A 23,461-nucleotide genomic window follows, 5' to 3' on the forward strand; every position below is an offset into this window, starting at 1 on the left:
ATAATCTTTTCATCCTGTAGTCATTATCATTCTAATATTACAGAGTCGGCGTCTTAACCATTTTTCCTGTGAGAAAAATCAATGTGGTGTACTTGAATCACAGATTAATTTTTAACATATATATCAATATTTTACTGTCTCTGAGTCAAAATACAACTATTGCTACATATGCGCTAACAACGATGGGCATTGAATCATCATCAACTAGAAATCCCATTTAAATGCACCATGCAAACCAGTATGTTTTATGTGGTAGCTAATTTGTGTATATCGTGGTAATAAATTGGTAACTTCAGTACACAATGTTACAGTCCATAGATGCTATCAGTTGTGCTTGACGCAGCCCACGTCCTCGCAGTGCCTGTACGGCATGTAAACAAATGACAAACTCTTCCAATATGGTCAAACAATCCTACAATGCAGTGTGTCCTGATGTCAGTTCCCAAGCATAATAAAGCTCTATAGTTTGGACTTCAGAGCAGTGGAATTACTCCATCCAACTCTGAGATGAGTAGAAGTGGCGAGCAAACTCATCACATCACTCTGTAGCTGATATGTATGTGAGTACTCACACTAGGCAATCCATACTATCCCCGAACACGTTTGAACTCCAAAGTCCAATTAGTTGTGAACACTGGCCCACCTGGAGAGATGTGCCCAGGCATGGTATAGTGGGACTTGGGCACAGTATACCTCTAATGAGATGGCTGACTGTCTCCAGACACTGAACTTGAAAGTGATGTCCATGATGTGACCCTTACTGTAATAAGGTATTTGAGAGGTCTGAGCTTCACTGCTGACAGAATGATCCCAAATAAGCCTCAAAATATGTACAGTAATAAACAACACTGTGCTGTGCAAAACAGCTTTATTCACACGAATGGCCAGCCTGTTGACGTAAGCAATTTCAGTGATAATGAAGTAGTTTACATTGTTAACATGTTTGTGCACTTTATTTTACATGCTAGAAGACATATCCTGAGAAAAATGAGCAGTCAACGCCATTTTGTAGTAGTGTCCAAAAATATAGTGCACAATTTTCAGTGCAATAAAACAATCCCACAGTGCACCACAACAAGTAGAGTACAACCAGTGTACCATGAAGGGTAGAGGGCACCCAAAAAACACTGCAGTGTTAACAACCTACATGAGGTAGTGTCCAAGATCATTCCCTAACCTCCTGAATTCAGTTCAATATCACAGTGCACTATATAGTGAGGAATATAGGGAATAATGAGCAGGTTGGGGTGACCATACGTCCTCTTTTTCCCTGACATGTCCAATTATCGGAATGTGAAATATTTGTCTAGCTGGTATTTTTAATTTGGGTGAAATGTCTCAGAATATGATTTGATTTTGTGTCAAGTTTTGTTACAGAGTGTGGATTTGTAGAGCTTTAAAGTCCCCTGTTTATGTCCAGCCTTCTTACCAGTGGTATTTACCATGTACATGCATCTACATCATCCATTGGTCAAACTATTTCCCACCACAGTCTAAAAATGCAGAAATTGAAATGTACAAATAACACAACCCCTGACATTTAATTGGCCTGGAAAGCTAAAAACATGGTAAAGTTTATTATTTTTTTAAGACAGATGAAGTAGTACTGCAGGCTATTGGGTATATTTATTAGTCCTGGTAAAATGATAAATATTTATGTATTAATGTGCATTAACAGAGTTGCATTATTTTAGTATATTTCAGTCGCTTTTATCCTCTCTCTCTCTCTCTCTCTCACACACACACACACACACACTTTCAGCTTAGGCCTACTTGAAACCCCACGCCACAACATCCTAACCATGACATACACCAGTGTTCTCTTTTTAAAAACATGATCACCCTAGAATAGGAAGCTATTTTGAATATAGCTGGGGTTTCTTAATTCATAAGCACTAGGAACCAAAAGGGTGGGTGGAGACAGAGGCTGGGACTAATTGCACACTTACAGACGTGCCTATACTTTACACTCTAAGCAACATAAGGTAAGATTTGTGTTTTTTTTTTTGCTCCTGGGGCTCTTCCTGGTGTAGCCCACTGTACTGAAATCAATGGAGAGTGCAAAAGGGTACATAGTGCAGTTTCTGTGGTGCTGAGCCAAGAGTAGCAAAGACAAAGTCTCTATTCTCATTATTACCGGTCAGTAAAGCATCAGAATTATATTTGAAACTGTAATTTTAAAGTAAAAATATTACATAGTGTTCCTTTAATTAAGACAAATGCGTTCAGTTACATCTAAGCCACTTTAAAGGCATTATGGGGTGCGTTCTTGGAAATAGCCTCTAAATATGTCATTTTAATGAAAAGATGTGGGTTTTGGGGGTTTAATTGATGACTGGAGTGGAATATTAATAGTTATATGGCTGTTCCAAACCCATGTTGCAGCAGAAGGGGGGCAGACTAAAGACCACCAGTATGAATCATAGCTATTGTCGTTCATTCGCACCTCGTCATTGACGCCGTGTGACGTCGGAGTGTCGAGCGGAAGCGCGGTGTCGTAAAGCCCTCCGCCCGGACTCGAGCATGTCGGTGAAGTCCGTTCCTGTTTTCGTGTGCAGCTGCTGACTCTTGCTTTGTGTGGCTCCCGGGCTATGGAGACCGATTTTAACGACAAAATCGCGTAAAGGACCCGCGGCTGAACGGATGAGAGAAGCTCTGTGAGAGTGTGACCGTAAGTACGGCGCCGCGGGGCGGCGAATCTTGGCGCGGAGAGGGTGCGCTCTCGGCTCGGTGTGAAAGCCGGGCCGCTCCGCTGCTCCTACACCGGGAAAGAGGACTGAATTAGAACAGAACCACGGCTCCAATCATTCAAGTTTACCGACGCACCGTTACATTTCAGTCCTCACCGTCCCCTTCAAGTCCGATCCTGAACGGCAGGTGCTGCTTTTAAAAGCACATATGATATTTCTTGGACTTTGTGTTCCTGGCTCATTCTAACAATACGATACTGGCCAAACCGCAGTGGTATTTCCTTTAATAGCCACAGCAGTGATTCCCCAAAGCATTTCAAAAACTCTACATTCGGAGGTTTATTGATATCGGCACGTATTTTTTTGTTAAGTTGAAAATGGTGATAAGCCTGACGTTAGGTTACTTTAAAAAATACGGCTTCGGCTAACGTTAAACCGCAAACTTACTACTGTATTCCAGCTATTTCAGTAACGGCATCCAGCCATAAAAAGCTGGCTTATATTTGTACTCGCAGAATGTTTCGCTAAACATTTAGAAGATATTTGTGACCGGTCATTATCTTTTGTTAAAAAACCCTGTAAACGTCAACCGCAACGTCCCTTCAGAAATAGAGCTATATAGAGCCACCATAGCTCAGTTTTAGCTAACGTTAGCTAAGGTTCAGTTACTTTAATTTAAAGATTTAAATAACAGCTAGGCATTTTTAATAGCTAGGTCTTATTTTCGCAGTAAATATGGTAAGCTGCTGTAGGACCACACACCAAATCTAGATGAATGAGCAGTTTAGCTTTTGTCTTCTCTAGCTAAAGTGATTCTTAGAAAATGGTAGAGTCGATTCTGATTTTGATTCCGATTGAGTAGAATATATGGAGTCGGTTCAACAGATTCCTCCTGGTTTTAAAATTAATTTTAGACGCAAGCTAGACTATTGATATGTCAGTTGTATCAGGATGTAGTGTCACCTGTCTGGAATGTGACAGCTGAATATATGTGTTTTTGTAATTAAGTTCAAAGCTTTAGAGTCGACTCTTTGAGATCGACTCTCAGTACTAGTGTTTGTCATTATGTAGCTTGTTAGCGATATGGCTACTGCAGCTCGTTGTCAAAAGTACCGCTTTATGACTAGCTTAGCTGATGAGCCGGGTCATTTTTGTGAAGTATTTAAACTGTTTAGCTTTCTGAGCGCGTAAGGGACCGGGCCAGATAATCGGTTTGACTTGAAAGACCTTAAACAAAGCGGTCGTTGACCTGACACAGCGAACTGTAACGTTACACCCAGTCGCTGGGTTAGTTGGTTTTAGCATAGCTTGCCCTTCCTCGTCATTGCTTGAAATACTGGTTTTCCAACCTTTCACGCGAAACAAGGTTTATATATTTAACACATAAGTTACTGTACAGTTTAACTTTTGTCCCATTTGTAAAAATGGGCGCACCTGAGGACACATTTAAAAGTAAACAGCGCATTTGCCGTAACCTGCATAGCTGAAATACCATTGGATAATTATTGTTTACTCAGTAATGGGCAGATCTGCAGAAATTTCATTGTTCTTGGATATTTTCACAATACTTGAAAAGCAGTACAATAATTTGAGACACACAAAATGACAAAGGGGTAAAATATGAAAATAATTCAGTGCAAATTTACAGGATTTTGAGTATCTTGACTATGTACAAACACACATGCCATGAATTAAGACAACCTAGTCAGTTTTTGGGATGCCCAAGTCAATAAATATGGCATAAAATGTTCTGAAATGAAATGCAGAGACTTTAGAAGTGTATAGTGCCCTGGTCCATCTCCAATCACAGTACAGAGATTGTGAGAGCACATAGATGAGCTTAAACAGACAAAATACAATACAAGCGTGTAGAAGCAAGAATACTTTGTAAAAACAAGGTCAAATCTAGAATGGAGAAGAAAAAGAAACAAGGAAAAATGGCTAAATATGAATGAAAGCTTCTGTTCCCTGCTACTTAAAGCAGGGCAAGTGATTTGCAGAAAATGGTGGCTCATTATCATTTAACGAAAAAAAATCTCTCAATCTGGCCGTTCGATCCTTGTGGTATTTTGACCAAAGTATGTCAAATCGTTTAATTAAGACAGCCGTGGGCGCTATCAAATTACAAATGTCCCAAAAGTAAAGGGACAGAAAAGAAATGCTGATCCAATTTTAGAAACAAGATGTAAGGGAAGAGTAAAACCTGTTAGGCCGTGGTTCCCCTTGCCCCACAGCTTGTTCCTAAAAATGGATCACCATCTTTTATATCGCAGTTTCCTTTCTTTTCTGTCTCCTTACTTTTTGGGCACCCTGTATATACCGTGCTAAATGTAAATGAATTAGACTAATTATGCATTGAGTAAGTAATAAAGGTATGTCATAGCTGTCAATGTTAATGTGGTATAAATTATTATGTTACTGCTGCACTTAAAGTAAACTAAGTGTAGTATTCAGTCACTCTAAATGATTTTGAACATCAATATTTAAGAAGTGAAGTAATTTATGCCAGTTTCAGACAAAGATTTCATTAATCCCCATGATAACGTTGTTCCAGACCGAAGTCAGAAATCGTGAATGAAGTCTGATCATGATTTAAAATGAGGTTGTTAGTACAGCTGCACAATGTATTATAACAGTACCATGGTCATGATGGGTGCAGGTGCAGTAGTTATATATCAAGACATGCAAAGTGAAGTAAGACAAATTGAGAGAAATATATTTTGCCAAAACTTTTTTGCAGCATGATATAAAAGTAAAGCAAAATATACTAGATGCAATTCCCTACAAATTAGCCCAGTCATATTCTACAATGATGAAATTCTTTTAATATCTAGCTATTCAAGTAATATTGTGGGGAAATGCGTATTGCAGAAAACATATCTTGCAATGTTAGTTGTGAGACTTTGAGGGTGAAATATAACATGGTCAACCGCTGTGGATTTAGTGGCTTTGTGACCAAAGATAATCCGTGTTCTACCTCTGGCAGTGTTAAAAGTTTTGTTCCAAGGTTTTCCAAGTAATGTTGTTATAATGCTCGCCTTAAAGTAACTAGTCAGCAGCAGTCTGGAATTATGCAAGCGGAACGTCACCATTTCCTAGGCCTATGGGTTCATCTCAAGAAAATCTTTGTGTAATCTGATACAAGTGCATTTGAGATCACACATCTGTCAAAGATTTTAGAATCTCTACAGCGTAAGATGTTTTAATCTTATATGAATGCTGTTATAGTGCAGAGTATAGTGAGTTTAAATCGGTTCTAGCCGTCTAGAGAAAATACTTGTGCAAGGCCTCTCGAGTTAAAAAAGGAAGTTGACTTTTTCACGCATGAGCCTTTCAAAACCCTTAGTGATTTATAAGCAATTTTTAGACATTTCTGTTTTTATTAATTTTTCATTAAGCAAAACATTTTAATCAGATGAATTATAAATATTACTATGCCAATTTAATAGGCGCTGTCAGTTCCTGCCATGATTCAGTCTGTTTTTTCATTGTTGTTTGTAGTTTTTGGCCTGCTTCAGTTTTTCATTAGTTGCAGAAAAGGAGTTGGCATCATTGGAACACACTGGAAGCCCTCTGTGTTTTGGTGAATGTTGGTTACTTGGTGATGTGGTGCATAGCAACACAAGCTTGACTGCACATCTGGGAAGTGCCTCCGACACAGCAGATGAAAACCTTGAAAGTATAATTCATGAGCACAGTGGCATTTAAAATAACTAGACACTTTAGCCTCCTTAAAGGCCTTTTCATGAACAAGAATATCAACAAAGACATTACGGCATTGTGTATGTATCGTGTGAGTTGGAGTGGTGACTTTATTTTAATTCGATTTTACAAATGATCCAAACAGATCTGAAGTGCATATAAAATGCAGAGTACAGGTTTAGAAAAGCTCAAATGTGAATAAAACTACATTTTTAATAAATTAGTCAAAGAAACATAGACTTCAGCTTGAAATCTCCTAAACTTTAAGCATGTTATTTGTACTGTGTGTATGTATAGTATGTGAATGTAGGGATGATATTTCAGATCTCTAAATCTTCACCTTCACAAAGTATTCTTATTATCTGTTAGGAAAAGTTACATTGTGCCATACTTATTTGATTTCAAGGCCCCTATTGTGGCCTCTTCATTCAGACTCTTAGCTGAACATTCCCCATGTCTATGAAGCATTTGTGCTAGGTCGTTGGAGCAGGTCAAGTCTGAAAGGAGTTCTGCTTTTTGAAGTGTTGGAGTCATTGAGGGTTGAATCCCAGTGAATGTGTCTTGACTGAAGTTTCATGTATGTTTTATTCTGACTTGTTTGCTTGTAGTTTCTTATTGAATTACAAGCATAAAACATTCGCTAACACTTGATTTAATAAACATCTAGAAGATGGAATGAAAGGCCAGAGACTAAGCTTGGTGTGTGACATTTGCACTAAATCCAAAATATGAACAAATCACGCAATATTGAGTGCAGTAAAGCGCTCTGATTTGAATGGTTAAAAATAACGGTGCAATTAACAACCAGAAGATGGAATGTTCTTGTATAATTATATAATATAATTAGACAATAAATGAAACGTGATTAAGTTGTTGAGATCTCTCCTCCTCTCTTCCCTCTGCAGCTTGCCAGATCTAGCGAAGGCTTGTGTGCCGGTTAATGTATAGAGTAAAAAGGGTGAAACTTGAAGACGAAACTGAAGGAAGTTGGAAAAGGTACCTCAGGGACTTTAAAGAGAACCTGTTTATTAATGTTATAGAGATTTTACATCCATTTACTAGGGTTTTGTCCCTGTGCTCAGTTTAGCAGCTGTGAAGATGACTGCAGTAGATGATCTTTCAGACAGCACCGAGGTGGTAGAGATGGAAGACGTTCCCTCCCAGTTCTTTGTGGAGAAGCACTCCTGGGATGGGTTGCGTGAAATCATCCATGGAAGTCGGAAATACTCCGGAATGATCATCAACAAGGCACCGCATGATTTCCAGTTTGTACAGAAACATGATGATTCAGGCCCTCATTCTCACCGCCTGTACTACCTTGGTAATGTTTCCCCCATCCTTCAGGGTTTAAATTACATTTCTTCCAGTTTAAGTCAAACATTAAGTAGGTGTTGAGTTTTACTCATTATTGGCTGTGAGATTTTTTGTTTCTTTGTTTGTTCTTTTATTTTGATGATTTATCAGTTTTTTTTATTGCTGGGATGTTGTAATAAGTGATGTGTTATTTTTTGATGAAAGTCAGAGTTATTAATAGTCTCAGTCTACTCTCTAGTGTTAATATTTTCTAGCTCAGTGGCACGCGCACCACTGGTTGTACGTGACACAGATGACCTCGAAAAATGTACTAGGAATGAATTAATAACTGAAAATCGAAAGTCATAATGTGTAAATTACCCAATGTTTCACAGTTTTCATATGCTTTAAAGAAATTTGTTTGTGTCTATTAAAAAACAAACAAAAAAGCATGCATCCAATGCATACACCGTAGTTAGGGCTGTAAGGGAAGGGGCGGGGGACAGTGTTCCCACACTTACATTCCAGGGAGGGAATGCGATCCCCAAGTATTAACTGTTTTAACTGATTAATGGATGTAAGCAAAGGCTAGAAACAGACGTGAGTGATTTGGACTTGTGTTACAAAGCGGAAACGAGGGAAAAAAAGAAATACTCAGAGGCTAAATCCAGATGCAAAAATAGAGAAACAAAGTGAGAAGTCTGTACATGTGAAGACACAATAGAAGAAATCACTCAGCTGCAGGAAAACACCGTGGTCGGTCTTTGCATCACTGTCTTAATACACTGTTTAACACAGCTTTTTTTTTTTCTTGTCCAAGGTATGCCCTATGGGAGCAGGGAAAACTCTTTATTGTACTCAGAAATTCCAAAGAAGATCAGGAAAGAAGCCCTTCTGGTCTTGTCCTGGAAACAGATGCTAGATCACTTTCAGGTCAGTTACCTCTTTAAATGATTCATTTAGAGTGTATGGTAAATTAATTTGTATTATTATTATATTATAGCAGTTAATAAAAGGTGTTTGCATATTCAAACTTGAGCATTTATGTCCTATGCAAATTGATTTCTTCAGGCGACCCCTCATCACGGTGTGTACTCTCGGGAGGAGGAGCTCCTTCGTGAAAGGAAGCGCCTTGGTGTGTTCGGCATCACGTCCTATGACTATCATGCGCAGAGCGGCCTTTTCCTCTTCCAAGCTAGCAACAGCCTTTTCTATTGTCATGATGGTGGGCATAATGGTTTCATTGTGAGTCAAAATGATTTCCTTCTTTCACTCCCCTGCTCAACCCCCTTCAAAACAAACAAACAAAAAAAAAAAAGATAATTATTTATAAATAAAAGAAAACAGCTAACGCCCTTGTTATTACTGCATAAAATATCTCTAGCTGCCGTCTATATGTCTCTGAAAATGTATGTACTGTTTAGCAGGCTGCCCCAATGAAGCCTGTGGAGATTAAAACTCAGTGCTCAGGGATTCGCATGGACCCTAAGATATGTCCTGGTGACCCCAGCTTCATAGCCTTCATTAATAACAACGACCTGTGGGTGACGAACATTGAAACTGCAGAGGAGCGAAGGCTGACCTTCTGTCATAAAGGTGAGCTGCTTCTCGTGACTCTCACACTCTGCTGTCATGCACTCCTTTATGATATCATCCAAAGGTGATAAGCATGAGCGACATGCAAATGGAGTTTCTAATGGAAACAAAAGTGATTTGAATTGAAGTGTATTCACACATGAGCACTCTGCATGGGATTATGGCTGTGTCTAATATAAGCTCTGTTTTGTTTTTCTCACAGGCTTAAATAATGTTAAAGATGACCCAAAGTCTGCCGGTGTGGCAACCTTTGTGATTCAGGAGGAGTTTGATCGGTTCACAGGCTACTGGTGGTGTCCAACTGTTTCTGAAGGTTTGTTTGGTAACTGACCGTTTTAAACACCAAGTGAAGCCAAGTGAGGTTTTGTATATTATTTAGGCTTTGTCTTAACGAATATATCCTGTATGGATCCGCATTTTCTTGGTATCCCTTTGTGTCTAATGTGCAAACAAAGTGGTTTAATATATGAATAACACTGAAACACTGAATGAAAACCTGTACTAAGACCTGTCCAGTTTTAAAGGGTAAATTCCATTTCTTAATTTTACACCTACCCCTTGTTTTTGAGTGCTGTCTTGCCCCTTGGATCGGAGTTCCAAGTTGTAGCAGTTAAAACCTTCCCTTACAAAATGGGACAACCCTTCAAGAGCCTGATGCATCATAAGAACACACAAAAAATTTTTTTGTTGGAATCTTCCAGTTCCGCCTTAAATGGTGAAGAATTACATTCTAGTGTATGGCACTAATGCAATATTTAAGGTGGAACTAGCAGATGCTGTTTGTTGCTATTTTGTTCGTTTGCAGCACCATCTTACAGATGATTCGCAAGGCATTCATAGCCCTTTTGAAATGTGCCCCTGGAAAATCTTCAAGGGGTATATAGCCCTACCCCTCTTTCCCAACGAGAATCAAGACCCATCTACCCCTAGGGAAAACAGAGTGGTAGGGCTAAGAGTTTGACCAAAATCCTGGCTGCTAATCATGCGTTGGACTCATTTTATATTGAATAAACCTTTTTTTTTTGCTTGCAAGGAGAATGGGTCATTTCTAAGGATTGTTATCATCTACACTGCTGTACTAACAATGATGGATTTGCTCAATTTCTGTGCATTTAAAATGGCTCTAGCCCTAATTCTAAAAGTACTATCTGTGTGGTCTTTATTTATTAAGTGAAGGTATGAGTTTAACTTGGGTACAGTATTGGGTCCCATTTTTCTGCCTGGAAATTCTTCCACTTTATTACTGCCTATCAAAAGCTGGCCTTGGAAGTTTGATTTTTACAAGTAGCTCAACTTTGTCCCATTTCTCGTGACCCGAGACATTGCTTCTATAAAGAGTAATTCAATGCCATTTTCCCCACAGGCCTAAGAGCTTCTCATTATACCCTTCTTTTGTAATTCAGATGCAGAAGGAGGCAAGACCCTTCAGCTGCTGTATGAAGAAGTGGATGAGTCGGAAGTAGAGATTATTCACGTCCCTTCCCCAGCCCTGGAGGAGCGAAAGGCAGATGTATACAGATACCCCCGCACTGGTAACATTAACATCCATTCTCAAGCATGACAAATGAACCCAAATTCTGCCTAAAGTTTTCTCTGTAACGTGGTGTCTTTTTATAGGCCTAGGCTGATATTTAAAGCTTTGTCTGAGTATAATCACATGAAATACAATACCTGAGGTGCATGTATTGGGAGACAGTCTTTGCTTTGTACATATCTGGTACATTGTTACACTAGCAAACAACCTAGAGGACCACCGTAGTGGATAAACCAAACTATATTTAGTCATGGAGAACACGGACATCATCGCGGATGCTAAGCATTACACAGTGACCTTGAGGAACCTTGTATTATTAAATATGAATGAGCAAATATGTGAGTACGTTTGTCAACACTTTGAGGAGTATTTCAAAGATTGAGAAAATCTTGCAGGAAGTAAGCAGAGATTACTTGAAGATTTCTGTATAGAGACAAACACACCAACGTGACCTCAAGGTGTGACCACAAGATGCAAACTGATAATATTGTAATACGCCTTGACCACAGTGAGACCGGCGTGAAAGTAGTTTGTGAAGGAATGATGGATCATAAGAGGAGAGCTCATGACAATTCTAATAACACATCCCACACACAATGTCTATTCACACACAAAATAGCATGTGACCAGTTAATTTTGGCTTTTTGTTTTATTATTGAAATTGATTTATTTACAAAATGATGAATGAATGATGTTTCCCCATCACCAGCCTTGATTGCATTGATTTTGGAATGCTTCTGTGCTTTTAGGCAGTAAAAACCCTCAGATCAGTCTGAAACTGGTTGAAATTCAAACTAACGAGAATTGCGAGGTAAGTCTTTTGCCCTGTGGCCCCTGTTTTATAAGGGCTGCACAATACATCAATATCAGCATATATCGCAATATAAAATGTTATAAAAACAATGATATGATTTTTAACCACATTTTCAATATTTCAATATACAGTGGAACCTATACTAACGAACTTTCAAAGATACGAACCGGGCATTAGAATATTTTTTGCCTCCACCAATGAACCATGACTGTAGAAACGAACCCGAGCCTCCGCCAAGCCAGCGGCTGGAAATGACCACTGACCCCAATAGGCGAGTCTCCCAGCGCTCCCAGACTTGAGTGAGCTTTTAAGATTAGCAAATTGTAGCTTTAGCAATTTAGCATTAGTGTAAATAGCAGACATCGAAATTCGTGCTAAATTAAGTCGTATCTACGCTTCGTCTCCCCACATTCACCCCCCCACCTCCCGTCATACAGCCAGTGCCTGTGTTACTCCTCCAGCCAGTCGTCACGTCTTCAAGGTAGCGATGTGTAACCACTTAAAACTTTTTTTTTATTCCATTTTATTACTGTTACCACTGTATTTTTTTTTATTTTTAGTAACGCTACATGTATTTTTTTTTACTAATTTGAGAGTGTTGTAAACATATATCAGTGCAAAAAGGGTGACTTTCGGGGTGGGGGCTGGAACGCATTAATTGCTTTTCCATTATTTTAAATGAGAAAAAATGACTCGAGAAACGAACTTTTCCACTTACGAACCGGGTCACGGAACGGATCAAGTTCGTAGGTAGAGGTTCCACTGTACATTATTTACATCTGTCGGGGCACTGTCATTAGTTAAAAATGTTAACATTGACTAAGCCAGTAGGTTTAAGTTTCAATATTTAAGTGATATCATTTTTCTTGTTTGTTCTTGGAGGCTTTTATATTTTCATATCGATAACGGAATTATATTGTATCAACCAAAATTAAGACGTGTTTTGTGATAAAAAATTTTGGCCGTATCGTCCAGCTCTAGTTTTTTACAGAAGAATGAAAGTCACTAGTACTTTAGCCAATCATACAGTTCTGTTCTCTGTTTGAGGAATCTGAGGATTCTTAGTTGCATGTTTACATGTAACAATCATTTCTGAGAAAATATATAATCGAGAAAGGCCTAAGTACCTTCTTGGAAGACCATGTCTGAGAAATTCGTCTTTATTATTGAATTAACGTCACTTAAACCGGTTCTTTATTTCTGATGTACAGGTTATAAGCACAAACACCAAGGAGCTTGTTCTGCCTTTCAAGACACTGTTCCCTGGGGTTGAGTACATTGCCCGAGCTGGCTGGACAAAAGACGGCAAATAGTATGTTTGCAGCACAAGTCACCATACTCTGTCATGGGGCTATTATCATGTCATAAAATGGACCAGCTCTGTAATCAGTTAATTGGAGATATTTCATGAAGAAATTGGAATGGAATTTCTTTCTCTCTAACCAGTGCATGGGCGGTGTTACTGGACCGCAGTCAGCAGAAGCTGCAGCTGGTTCTCCTTCCTTCTGCCCTGTTTCTTCGGGTGGGCATAGAAGACCCTCAGTGGGAGGAGCATGTGGCAGCCATGCCTGAGGGAGTGCAGCCCTATGTCATCTACGAGGAGGTGACGGACATCTGGATCAATGTAAGGACACTTGGCCTGTTCAGCGATGCTTTAAGTTTGAAGTTTGTGCTGGTTGTGTATTTATGGAACTCATATTAATGGGCCAGCTGTGATCACATAAGATGTGTCTCCAAAAGGTCTTCTTGTTTGTGCGCTTTTTTTTTCTTTAAGTGTCTTGAGTTTAAATGAAGCAAAACAAGCCAGCTATTGTAACTCATTTGCCAGAGGAAATATTTATTTTAAAATTCTTAGTTACGGGAGGGTTTTGTCACCCTGTCATCCCCTACTTTGAGCTGAATTTCACAAGAGATTATATAACAGGCTTTCAGAAATCTATCATTTTTGCTCCCCACTAAATAAATACCCCCCCCAGCCCCCATATTAAGCCCAAGAGTCTCCTCGCAACCCCCCCTCCCGCCATGGTCTCATGACATTGAATGATCACTGGATTAGAAACCTCCCTTGTAGCTGTACTCGCTCCACTGACCATACAGGAGCACTTTGTATTTGCTGATTAAATGGCTCTGTAGATTTGTTGCTGCACAGTTTTGTTAGTTTCATCAGTGAACACAGGTCATTGTTGGCTATCCAGCCATTTTTATTGGTGGACTATTCTCAGTCCAGCAGTGGCAATGAAGGCTTTAATGACTCGAGTAGCACTGCTGTGTCTGATCCAGTTAAACCAGCACAACACAAGTGGGCCTATTTCATGTGAAATTAATATTGACTATTTTTTTTGCAACAGGTCCACGACATATTCTACCCCTTCGTTCAAACGAATAACGACGAGATCACCTTCCTGTGGGTGAATGAATCAAAAACAGGCTTCTGCCATTTGTACAAAATCACAAGCCTTCTACAGCCAGGTTGCCATCAGTGGACTAGAGGCTACACTCCCACTGAGGGTAAGATATTAGATGACGTTGGTGCATGTTTCTGATGGGATTTGTGTTTCAAGTTACATGTAGTACAGGCTTCTTTGTATTTCCACAGATGATTTCAAGTGTCCGGTAAAGGAGGAGGTGACTTTAACCAGTGGAGAGTGGGAGGTGTTAGCTAGACATGGGTCTAAGGTCAGTTGCCCAGTTTGAGGTGGGAGCATTACTAGTTTTTGTCTTTTGTGTTAAACCGACTGCACTGGCAAAAGTGGTCAGTTGTTTGTCTTTCAATGTTCAGTTAGTGAGTTAATTTCCAAATATTAACACTTTCTTAGCAAACTGTCCTGTTAATTTCGTGTCTTTGTTTGGCTTTGCAGATCTGGGTAAATGAAGAAACAAAGCTGGTGTATTTCCAGGGCACAAAAGACACACCCCTGGAGCATCACTTATACGCAGTGAGCTACGAGAATCCAGGAGACATTGTCCGACTGACCAAGCCAGGCTTTTCTCACAGCTGCTCTGTTAGCCAGGTATGTGTGCTTCGGCAGGCCTTGTCCAGTTGGAGAGGGCTTTGTTTAGTGTTTGCGGTCAGTGCTTCAGAGACTTGGAAATTGGCAGAGGTTTAAAGTGATACTTTAACAAAGGATTAGATTTATCCAGATTTCCCCCAACAGCACACACTGTTGTAGATCAGCTAAGACAAGCTTTTGTCTGAAGTTCACTTCTTTATTATTGGGCTGAAGGTGTCTCCATGTGGCATTATGCAAATTACACGCCTAAATCATTAAGCACTCAGGTTATTTTGAGATTTCCCAGATAGTCCATATGGTCTCTGACACTGTCTGGCGTACTGTTATTAATCAAAATGGATGTGCAAGTGTTTTGGGCATCAGATTATAAAAAATCGTGTAGAGAGTTCTGCGTGAATGTGTTGGTTTAACCCTTTCCTTTACCAGTTTCAGTTAATAAAGCACCACAGTTATAGAACGATATATTATTTTAAATAATTATAGTGGCCTAAGGGGCCTAAGCCTTTTGCACAGAATGGTAAGTTTCGTACCTATAAACAATAATAGTGGTGGTGTAGTTGGGCAGACTGTAAAGCCCCATGTTTGTATTGAACAATTGCACTGTGTTTGAGGTAGGGGAAGGTGATCATTTAAACATGAAACAAAGTAAAGTTCCTTTCACTGTAGTTGTACTATACTTCAGTCATGGTTACAAGTACTGAACACCATGTGATGTATAGCATCTAAAAGCTAATTCAGGTAGTTTGTGTAGCTTGCGCGATATTCTGAAGCCAGTTTTGTAACAATGCACCTTAACTTCACTTCCCTCTGTCTTTTGTTTAATCGTCCTTCAGAATCAACCTTTGTTTCCAAATACACATCATTTTATATCTCGACCTGCTCTCTTTTTGTATTACAGAACTTTGATATGTTCATCAGCCACTATAGCAATGTGAGCACTCCTCCCTGCGTTCACGTCTACAAGCTGGTTGGTTCTGACAGCGACCCATTGCACAAAGAACCTGAGTTCTGGGCTAGCATGATGGAGGCAGCAGGTAAACGAATGTCACTTTCAGTATATAGAGACACTGAGAACTGTTGCATCTAGATTTAAGCAGAACTACTCCCTCATAGCCCAGGGTTGAAGTGGGATTTGGTATAAGGGGAAGACCCATTTCCCATTTGTCGCCCATGGGACGAGGGACATGGTCTTTTTTATTTATTATTATTATTTTTTTAAACTTTGTTCATTTCTACGTCCAGTGTAGAGGTGTAGGTATTCACCTGAAAAAAAAAAAAAAAAGTACAAGGGGTCCTCGACTTGCGACGTTGATCCGTTCCTACGTCGCGTCGTAAACTGATTTTCGGTGTAAATCTGAACATACGTACATACTGTACATAATACATAATGTGACTGGGTCTCGAGCCGCGTAACCACGTATTCTTCCGCCGCCCACACCGAACACGAAGTTCGTGTTACGTTTACGACGCAAAACCACTTAAGTCGAAACAAGGCTTTATACAGTAAATGGTGTGTCGTAACCACGAAACATCGTAACTCGGGACTGACGTAACCCGAGGACCTCCTGTACTGAAAAAATGTTTATGGGGTGTGGGAGTTCTTGGGGGGGTGATGTAAGAAATGAACGCAGCATATGAAAATTAGTTTGTTTTCACACTGCAACGTATAAAACTACACATTACATATGTTTAAATATTAATCGTAGGTGCTGATTAGTCAAAACTCAATGCTCATTCACTGTTACCACCGTCCTGATAGTCGTCTCTGATTTGTGTATTTGCTAATATTATCTATCTTTTTATTTGTTTGTTTGTTTGTTCTTTCAGGTTGCCCAGCAGATTATGTCCCCCCAGAGATATTTAGTTTCCCTGCAAAATCTGGCTTCGACTTGTACGGAATGTTGTACAAACCTCACAACTTAAAGCCTGGCAAGAAACACCCAGCAATCCTCTTCGTGTATGGTGGTCCCCAGGTTGGTTTGTACTAAATAGAATTAGTAATACATTACTGCTTTCAAATATCCATAGACTAGACATGGAACTGGTTTGATGCACATTATCTTCTCAGCTATTGATAACCATTTAAACGTAAACACTAAACAGTTTTTTATTTGATGTTAGTTCTAAGCGGACATGTTTTGCCATGTTTGTTGTACACAGGTGCAGTTAGTGAACAACTCTTACAAAGGAGTGAAGTATTTGCGTCTCAATACACTAGCATCTCTAGGTTATGCAGTGGTCGTCATCGATGGAAGGGGCTCATGTCAGAGGGGTCTGAAATTTGAAGGGGCTCTTAAAAACAAAATGGTATGTCAAATTATTTGTTCAAATCAAAATGGATGCATGGCTAAAACGAAAGAATTTTAATTGCAGGTGACATCTACGATTTTGAGGGAAATGCTGTTCCTTGGTTTGTTTACGTTCACAAGTTCCGCATCTTTTAAGGTGGAACAGTATGTTTGAGGGGGAGAAAATGACTTTGTCATTTGACTGACTAGTTTTTATTCACTCTTTCGTTTTTGTTTTTATGCCAAAGAAACTTTTACACTGTCATAAGCCGAGAGAGAAAGCCTAGCATTTTTATTTATTTATTTATTTATTTTTTAAATAGCCATTTATTTGACACTGGGACTTCATAAACATGTTCAATCTGTTTTGAGTATAAAAACAGACTGGAGAGCAGCAAATGATGAGGAAACATCCTCATAATTATATATAATGATTTTTTTATTATTATTATTAAACTCATGAACATCACCTTTAAACTCTTCCAACACTTCAGGAGTTTGAGTTGGAGCCAGGGTTCCAAGCGTGGTTTACTGGCCTTGCTCTTTCTGGGTGTCTTTCGGACGTCCCTTCCACAGTCAGTGTTAGCTAATGGGGCCAATATTTAGCTGTTAGCTTAAATAACAGAATTGTGCAGTTGGTTTTCTCCTCCAAGCATTTTGAACTGTTTGAGTGCAGCAGAAAATGTGTAAAAAGCATAATGTGAAAAGATGGTATCACAAATCTTATAGGAATCTAATAGGAAGACTCTGTTGCCCTTCACCATCACCACCAGTTTGATAGCAATTTGAGATTGAGGTCGAGTCCTAGCTAGTGGGAGGAATTGGCTTGGAAAAATGCAAGAGAAAGATTCTCAAAGATTGATACAACACACAGCAATAAGAAACAGGGTTGTATCCTCTCTCTAACTGTGGTTTGTGGTGTGATCTCTGTACTCAGGGCCAGGTGGAGATCGAGGACCAAGTGGAGGGTCTCCAGTATGTGGCTGACAAGTACAAGTTTATAGACTTAAGTCGTGTGGCCATTCATGGCTGGTCTTACGGAGGATTCCTCTCCCTCATGGGCCTCATTCACCGGCCTAATGTGTTCAAGGTGAGGTTCAGTTGTCTCCCTGGATTATTCTAACACTTCTACTACTACAGCAGACATAAAGAAGTCAAGCTAATGTAAATCATTTTTCATTTCTCCTTTAATTCAGATTGCCTCTTTGGCATTTTAGCCATCTCAAATATAAAGTTTAAGACCACCATGGCATCATTAAACATCAGGGATAGTCTACTTTCACAGAAGGGGACATCTCTAAAGTCCTTCTTAGTTGAGCATCACTTGATTGAGTAGGTTGCAAAAGGCGTTTTTTTTAAATGACTGCACTTAGAGTGTTTTATTTGCTTGTAGGATGCATGATGAACTAGATTAACATTTCTCTGAAATGTGTAACTGCAACATATTTCTATATTCACTCATAGAGAATGAAATTTCCCACCAGTTGTGATTATTTTGCCAAAGATGATAAATTAATTACCTGCATAGAGGGGCAGTAATTATTGTAAAGGTGTAGGAATTCTCCAACAACATTTTAGGAAATTTTTAAGAAATATTTAAGGATTTACTGATTTCATTTAGCAATGAGAAAATCATTATCAATTCAGATAAATTGTTTGCTACCAGGGTCGTCGGATTGAAGTCACAATACCTAAATGTGAATGAAATTTATAATGGTAATTTAAAGGAAATGTCTACGATTGTGGGGAACTACAGTTCTCTCTAGTTTGTTTACATTCAGAAGCTCCTTTAAGTTGGAATGATATGTTTGACACTGAATTTAACTTGAATTACCGCAGAAACTCATTTGTAACTTGATGTTTAGTTTTCTAGCACCTTCAGTCGTTCATGCTGTTAGAGGTCCCCTGAATTTGGAGACATTTCCACCTTAATGTGAAACAGTAAAATATAGGCCAAAGTTACCTACCTATGGAGCAGGAATAGAGAAATATCCTCATCTCCCTTAGTGCTTTTCAATGTTTGGAGGTCTCTTCGTTGTCTAAAAAACTCCAGATGCCTGTTTTTCATCATGAGCAGAGACAGATGAAGCCTAGCATACTGGGCCGAGACACTTTTTTTTTTTTTTTTAAATGTCATTTACTGACTCCAGGGCTTCGTAAACACATTAGACTGTTTTTGAGCAGACCGGGCAGATAGCAAAGTGTGAGTAATCATCCTCCGAATTTTATAAAAGAGGCCAAGTAACATGAAATTCATGTTAGCAATTTTGATTTGTTCAGGTGGCCATCGCCGGAGCTCCCGTAACAGTGTGGATGGCGTATGACACTGGCTACACCGAGCGCTACATGGACGTGCCTGAAAACAACCTGCTGGGCTATGAAGCAGGTTCTGTGGCCTTGCATGTGGACAAGCTTCCAAATGAGTAAGTTCTGAGTGTTAAGTGATACTTAATTCTCAAATAAAAGCCCTATCAGGTCCGGTTGTTCTTCTGTACCAGCTTCAGCTGCCTGTTTCAAAAATAAAAGTCAAGGCACCAATCAAAACACGTTTACTATGTTCTAAAAAGTTTTTATCATTATAAATACAATCATTAAATGTTCTTAAACAAATAAATAATGTATTTATTATGAGTACTGGACTGCTAACACCTGCCAACCTACATTTGCGCCCAACCCCCCCCTTTTTATTTATTTATTTATTTATTTATTTTTTTAATGAAGTGTTATGTCATTATATTACCACAATATTTAATGTTTTTTTTCTGTCTTGTCACAGGCCAAACCGATTACTAATCTTACATGGGTTCCTTGATGAGAATGTGCACTTTTTCCACACCAACTTTCTGGTGTCTCAGCTTATCCGTGCAGGGAAGCCCTATCAGCTACAGGTTTGAACACTCTCCTTATTTTGTGTACTTTGTATTGCAGTATATTTTATCAGGGAAAAGGTAAATGGTGGCTGTGTTTAATTTACTTTGTGTCCAGTGTGTTTTGTTTTTTTTTGTTTCTTAACATTTAAAAGCTTTGTGTTTCCTAAAGTGTAGATCAAGTTTAAAGTGGAAATATTATGGAAAGATCACATTTTCAGGGCTTGTGCTCATTGGGTAATCAAAGTGCTGATTTTGCTTCACTTCTGACATCAAATAAGAGCCAGTTTAGAATTACAGTGATCCCTCGCTACTTCGTGGTTCATCTTTTACGGTTTTTTTCAAGGGGGCTTTTTTATTTTTTACATGTATTAGACGAGGCCTGTAGGTGACAAAATATATTATTTACAGGTATTTCTTACGTACAGTACATGTATTGCTCACGTCCACATCCGAGTGAAATTTACTGACGCTAAATCACAGCTTAGGAATGACTCTATTAAAGAAACTGGTAGGATATCACATGAAGTTCCAGCTGAAAAACATTATAGAATGACTGTTTAATGCAAAGGGTGGGTTGTTAACAGCACAGGGAGGGTTTTAAAAGTCCAAACCCAGTCAACGTTGAAATAATGTAATGAATGCCGTCTAATCAACGTTCTCTTAAGGTTGAAAATGAAAGTTGAAAAGTCCAAACACAGACATTGAAAAGACGACTATTAGACGTATTTTGGACACCCGTTGACGTTATTAATTCGTCCCGAAATAAATTACTTGTGTAAAACGCGTTTTGGACGTCCACTGACGTTATCGATTGGTCACCACTTCATAAATAACTTGAGATGGAATTTGGACGTCCATTGACGTTTAAAATATGTCCTTGACGGACAGACTACTTTTAGACCTATTTTGAACGTCCAGGGACGTTCCTTGTTTACTGGGAATACTCGTTAAATACATAAAAAAAAAAGTCTTTCCTCTACTTCGCGGAAATTCTTTTTTCGTGGGTGGTCTTGGAACGCATCCCTCGCGAAAAACGAGTGATCACTGTATCTCCAATCACAGTGCTGGACTGGCTAAGACAAGGTTACACTGCATTCAGTATACAAAATGGTTGGCTTCAGTGCCTGTCCCTTGAAATGCTTCTCGTTGCCGCACACTTGAGGGTCAGCAGTGGCTTATTATTTAAAGGAACAGGCACTGAAACCGGTCGTTGTGAACTGAGCTGTTTAGTGGAGAATGTGGCTGGGGGCTTCAACCTTGTGTTATTTTGACAAAAGTACGTCACAGACTTTTCTTTGAGACCCCAGAGAACTGATCCACTTGATGGATACCTGTCATAATAATGCAGGACATTAGGTAATATGATAATACCGCTATAAATATTATCATTTTCTACACTCATCTGCAGCCAAATTAGCTTTATATTATTTAAATCATGGTCACGTGGGTGGATTGAGTTTCATGCTGCTGACACAAAGCTTGTTCCTCTCTCCTCAGATCTACCCCAACGAGAGGCACAGTATCCGCTGCCCTGAGTCCGGCGAGCACTACGAGATCATGCTGCTATATTTCCTCCAGCAGTATCTCTGATGAGGGCTGCGCTTTATTGGGACAGTCACCAACCTCCGGCCACCCACCCCTCAACCAATCACAAACCACCGCCTATGAGCATCCATGACATAAAGAGCTCAGGGTGGTCTCTCTGTCTGTCTCTGTCTCTCTCTCTCTTTCATATGCCCTCTCTCTTGCCTTTCACTCAACCTTCTGGGGGAAAAAAAAAAGAAAAAAAAAAGCCTTCGCAGCCAGCCAGGAACAGTCTTGTCCCAAAAACATTCAATGTTGAGCATGTGAGCAGATTTTTAACAGGTTTGGGTTAAAGGACACACCTGAGAGGCGAGGTGCAATGTGACACACACTTCTTCGACAAAAAAAGGAACCTTGTAGCTCATGGACTTCTACACAGATCTGTCTTTTTGGATCTTTTTATGTTGTGCCACATCTTAGGTATTATCTTATTCTTATCCTCTCAAGCCCACCCCCTCCTCATTCCCATTGGAACACTGACGACGTTGCCAAAATGTCTTTATTATTATTATTATTTTAATTTTCTGCTAGTGGCTTATCAGACGGATATCGACTCCTTCGCCCCCCACCCCTCACTTCCTTGACGTGCAGAAAATGCTCATCTCCCTCTGGTTAACAGATCATTTTAACTTAACGCAAGCTTTTTCTATTTTGCAAGTACAGTTGTGCTCACGTGCAACCTGGATAACATCGACCCGTCGGCCGCACGGCGCGGTTCTTGCATAAAGACACCTCACACTACTACCTGCAATTCATATTTTAAGTGTGTATTATTAAAGGAACATATTTTTTATGAATTTCAATTCTTTTTATAAGTGGTGTGATATGTAGAAGCTCATTAAATGACTGTGTTTCGGTGGTGTTTTATCAAAACAGGTGGCTAATTCACCAATCTCGTACCCAACCTGCAATAATAGTGTTATGTTTTGTAGTGGGAGTAAGAGGGAAATTCCACTGGTTTTTCAAAATGTCTGTATAATTGAATTAAATTAAACTACACACTGTGTTTGATGTGAAACTTTCCCTTAGAGAAAAAAAAACACCAAGACTAAAGTTCATAGGAACTGGACGTGTCTGAAAGATGAATCACCAAACGGCTCAAAACTAGAGAACTCAAATTTCACGGAGGCTAGTGTTGTGCTGAATGAAGTCGGGGGAAGGACAGTAATATTACCCAGCAGGAGAGAGTAAGACCACTTGACCCGAGGTGTCGAAGCTGTTGTCAGATTGACCAGTGCATTATCATCATCAATCAATATTAAACATGAAATCTACGTATGTTTTCTAGAAGTGTGGAACGGTGGCGCAGCAGGTTAGTGTTGCAGTCACAGATCCAGGGACCTGGAGGTTGTGGGTTCAAGTATAACTCCGGGTGACTGAGGAGTTTGGTGTGTTCTCTCTGTGTCTGTGTGGGTTTCCTCCCACAGTCCAAAAACACACGTTGGTAGGTGGATTGGCAACTCAAAAATGTCCGTAGGTGTGAGTGAATGTGTGTGTGTGTGTTGCCCTGTGAAGGACTGGTGCCCCCTCCAGGGTGTATTCCCGCCTTGCGTCCAATGATTCCAAGTAGGATCTGGACCCACCGCGACACTGAACTGGATAAGGGTTACAGATAATGAATGAATGTTTTCTAGACATTCACAAACAATAATAAATTACTGATCTTTTTTGTAAACTATTTTCTTAAGAAAATCAGTGGAATTCTCCTTCACCTCTCAACCTTAGCCACAAATAAGCAAAACCTTGATGGTAGATCAAAATGTTCCATCTACAGTTCCTCTTCAGTCTGTTGCAGTTGAACCTGATGAAGCCATTTTGCATAACCCTTGCAGTTTCCAAAAGATGTGGTCACACTGGTATACACACACCTCATCCACCAGCAGACTCCAGCCAATCTGAAAGATGCTGGAGAACAACACGTACCTGCAGCCTGTGGTTTTTGTGTGGGAAGAGATTGTAGCATTAGCACAGTGTTCTTCTGTTTCTGGACACTTCATTACTTTCCTAGTGTCGAAACACACCCCCTGTCTCTCTCTCTCTCTCCTGCTCAGTAAAGGGCTTGTGATTGAGCTGATTATT

General features: G+C 39.6%; 1 protein-coding gene across 6 annotated transcripts; it reads left to right on the forward strand.

Annotated features, from left to right (window-relative positions):
- Nucleotides 1–2,481: 2,481 nt before the first annotated feature.
- On the forward strand, nucleotides 2,482–23,456 carry dpp9 (dipeptidyl-peptidase 9). Of its 6 annotated transcripts, none has more exons than XM_066644855.1 (21): nucleotides 2,482–2,671; nucleotides 7,298–7,388; nucleotides 7,475–7,713; nucleotides 8,506–8,618; nucleotides 8,757–8,930; nucleotides 9,110–9,281; nucleotides 9,484–9,594; nucleotides 10,685–10,813; nucleotides 11,565–11,626; nucleotides 12,841–12,941; nucleotides 13,076–13,253; nucleotides 13,978–14,137; nucleotides 14,226–14,305; nucleotides 14,488–14,640; nucleotides 15,539–15,674; nucleotides 16,468–16,613; nucleotides 16,801–16,947; nucleotides 17,866–18,018; nucleotides 19,209–19,351; nucleotides 19,705–19,816; nucleotides 21,296–23,456. In XM_066644855.1, exons 2-21 carry the CDS (start codon nucleotides 7,333–7,335, stop codon nucleotides 21,386–21,388), a joined length of 2,658 nt encoding a protein of 885 aa, XP_066500952.1. In that variant the 5' UTR covers nucleotides 2,482–2,671; nucleotides 7,298–7,332; the 3' UTR covers nucleotides 21,389–23,456. The 6 variants fall into 6 exon arrangements, with proteins under 6 accessions (XP_066500952.1, XP_066500956.1, XP_066500954.1 ...); XM_066644859.1 differs by having other exon boundaries at nucleotides 9,113–9,281; XM_066644857.1 differs by lacking the exon at nucleotides 2,482–2,671 and adding an exon at nucleotides 2,706–2,877.
- Nucleotides 23,457–23,461: the final 5 nt, after the last annotated feature.

The sequence above is a fragment of the Hoplias malabaricus genome, chromosome 14 (genome assembly GCF_029633855.1).
Source record: "Hoplias malabaricus isolate fHopMal1 chromosome 14, fHopMal1.hap1, whole genome shotgun sequence".
Classification (NCBI taxonomy): Eukaryota; Metazoa; Chordata; class Actinopteri; order Characiformes; family Erythrinidae; genus Hoplias; species Hoplias malabaricus.

Bases quoted from the DNA above. Each gene is read 5' to 3' on its own strand.
- dpp9 (XM_066644855.1), top strand. From the start codon at position 7,333: ATGTATAGAGTAAAAAGGGTGAAACTTGAAGACGAAACTGAAGGAAGT. The intron at 13,254-13,977 runs GTAAGGACACTT...TTTTTGCAACAG, and splicing joins TGACGGACATCTGGATCAAT to GTCCACGACATATTCTACCC. The intron at 14,138-14,225 runs GTAAGATATTAG...GTATTTCCACAG, and splicing joins AGGCTACACTCCCACTGAGG to ATGATTTCAAGTGTCCGGTA.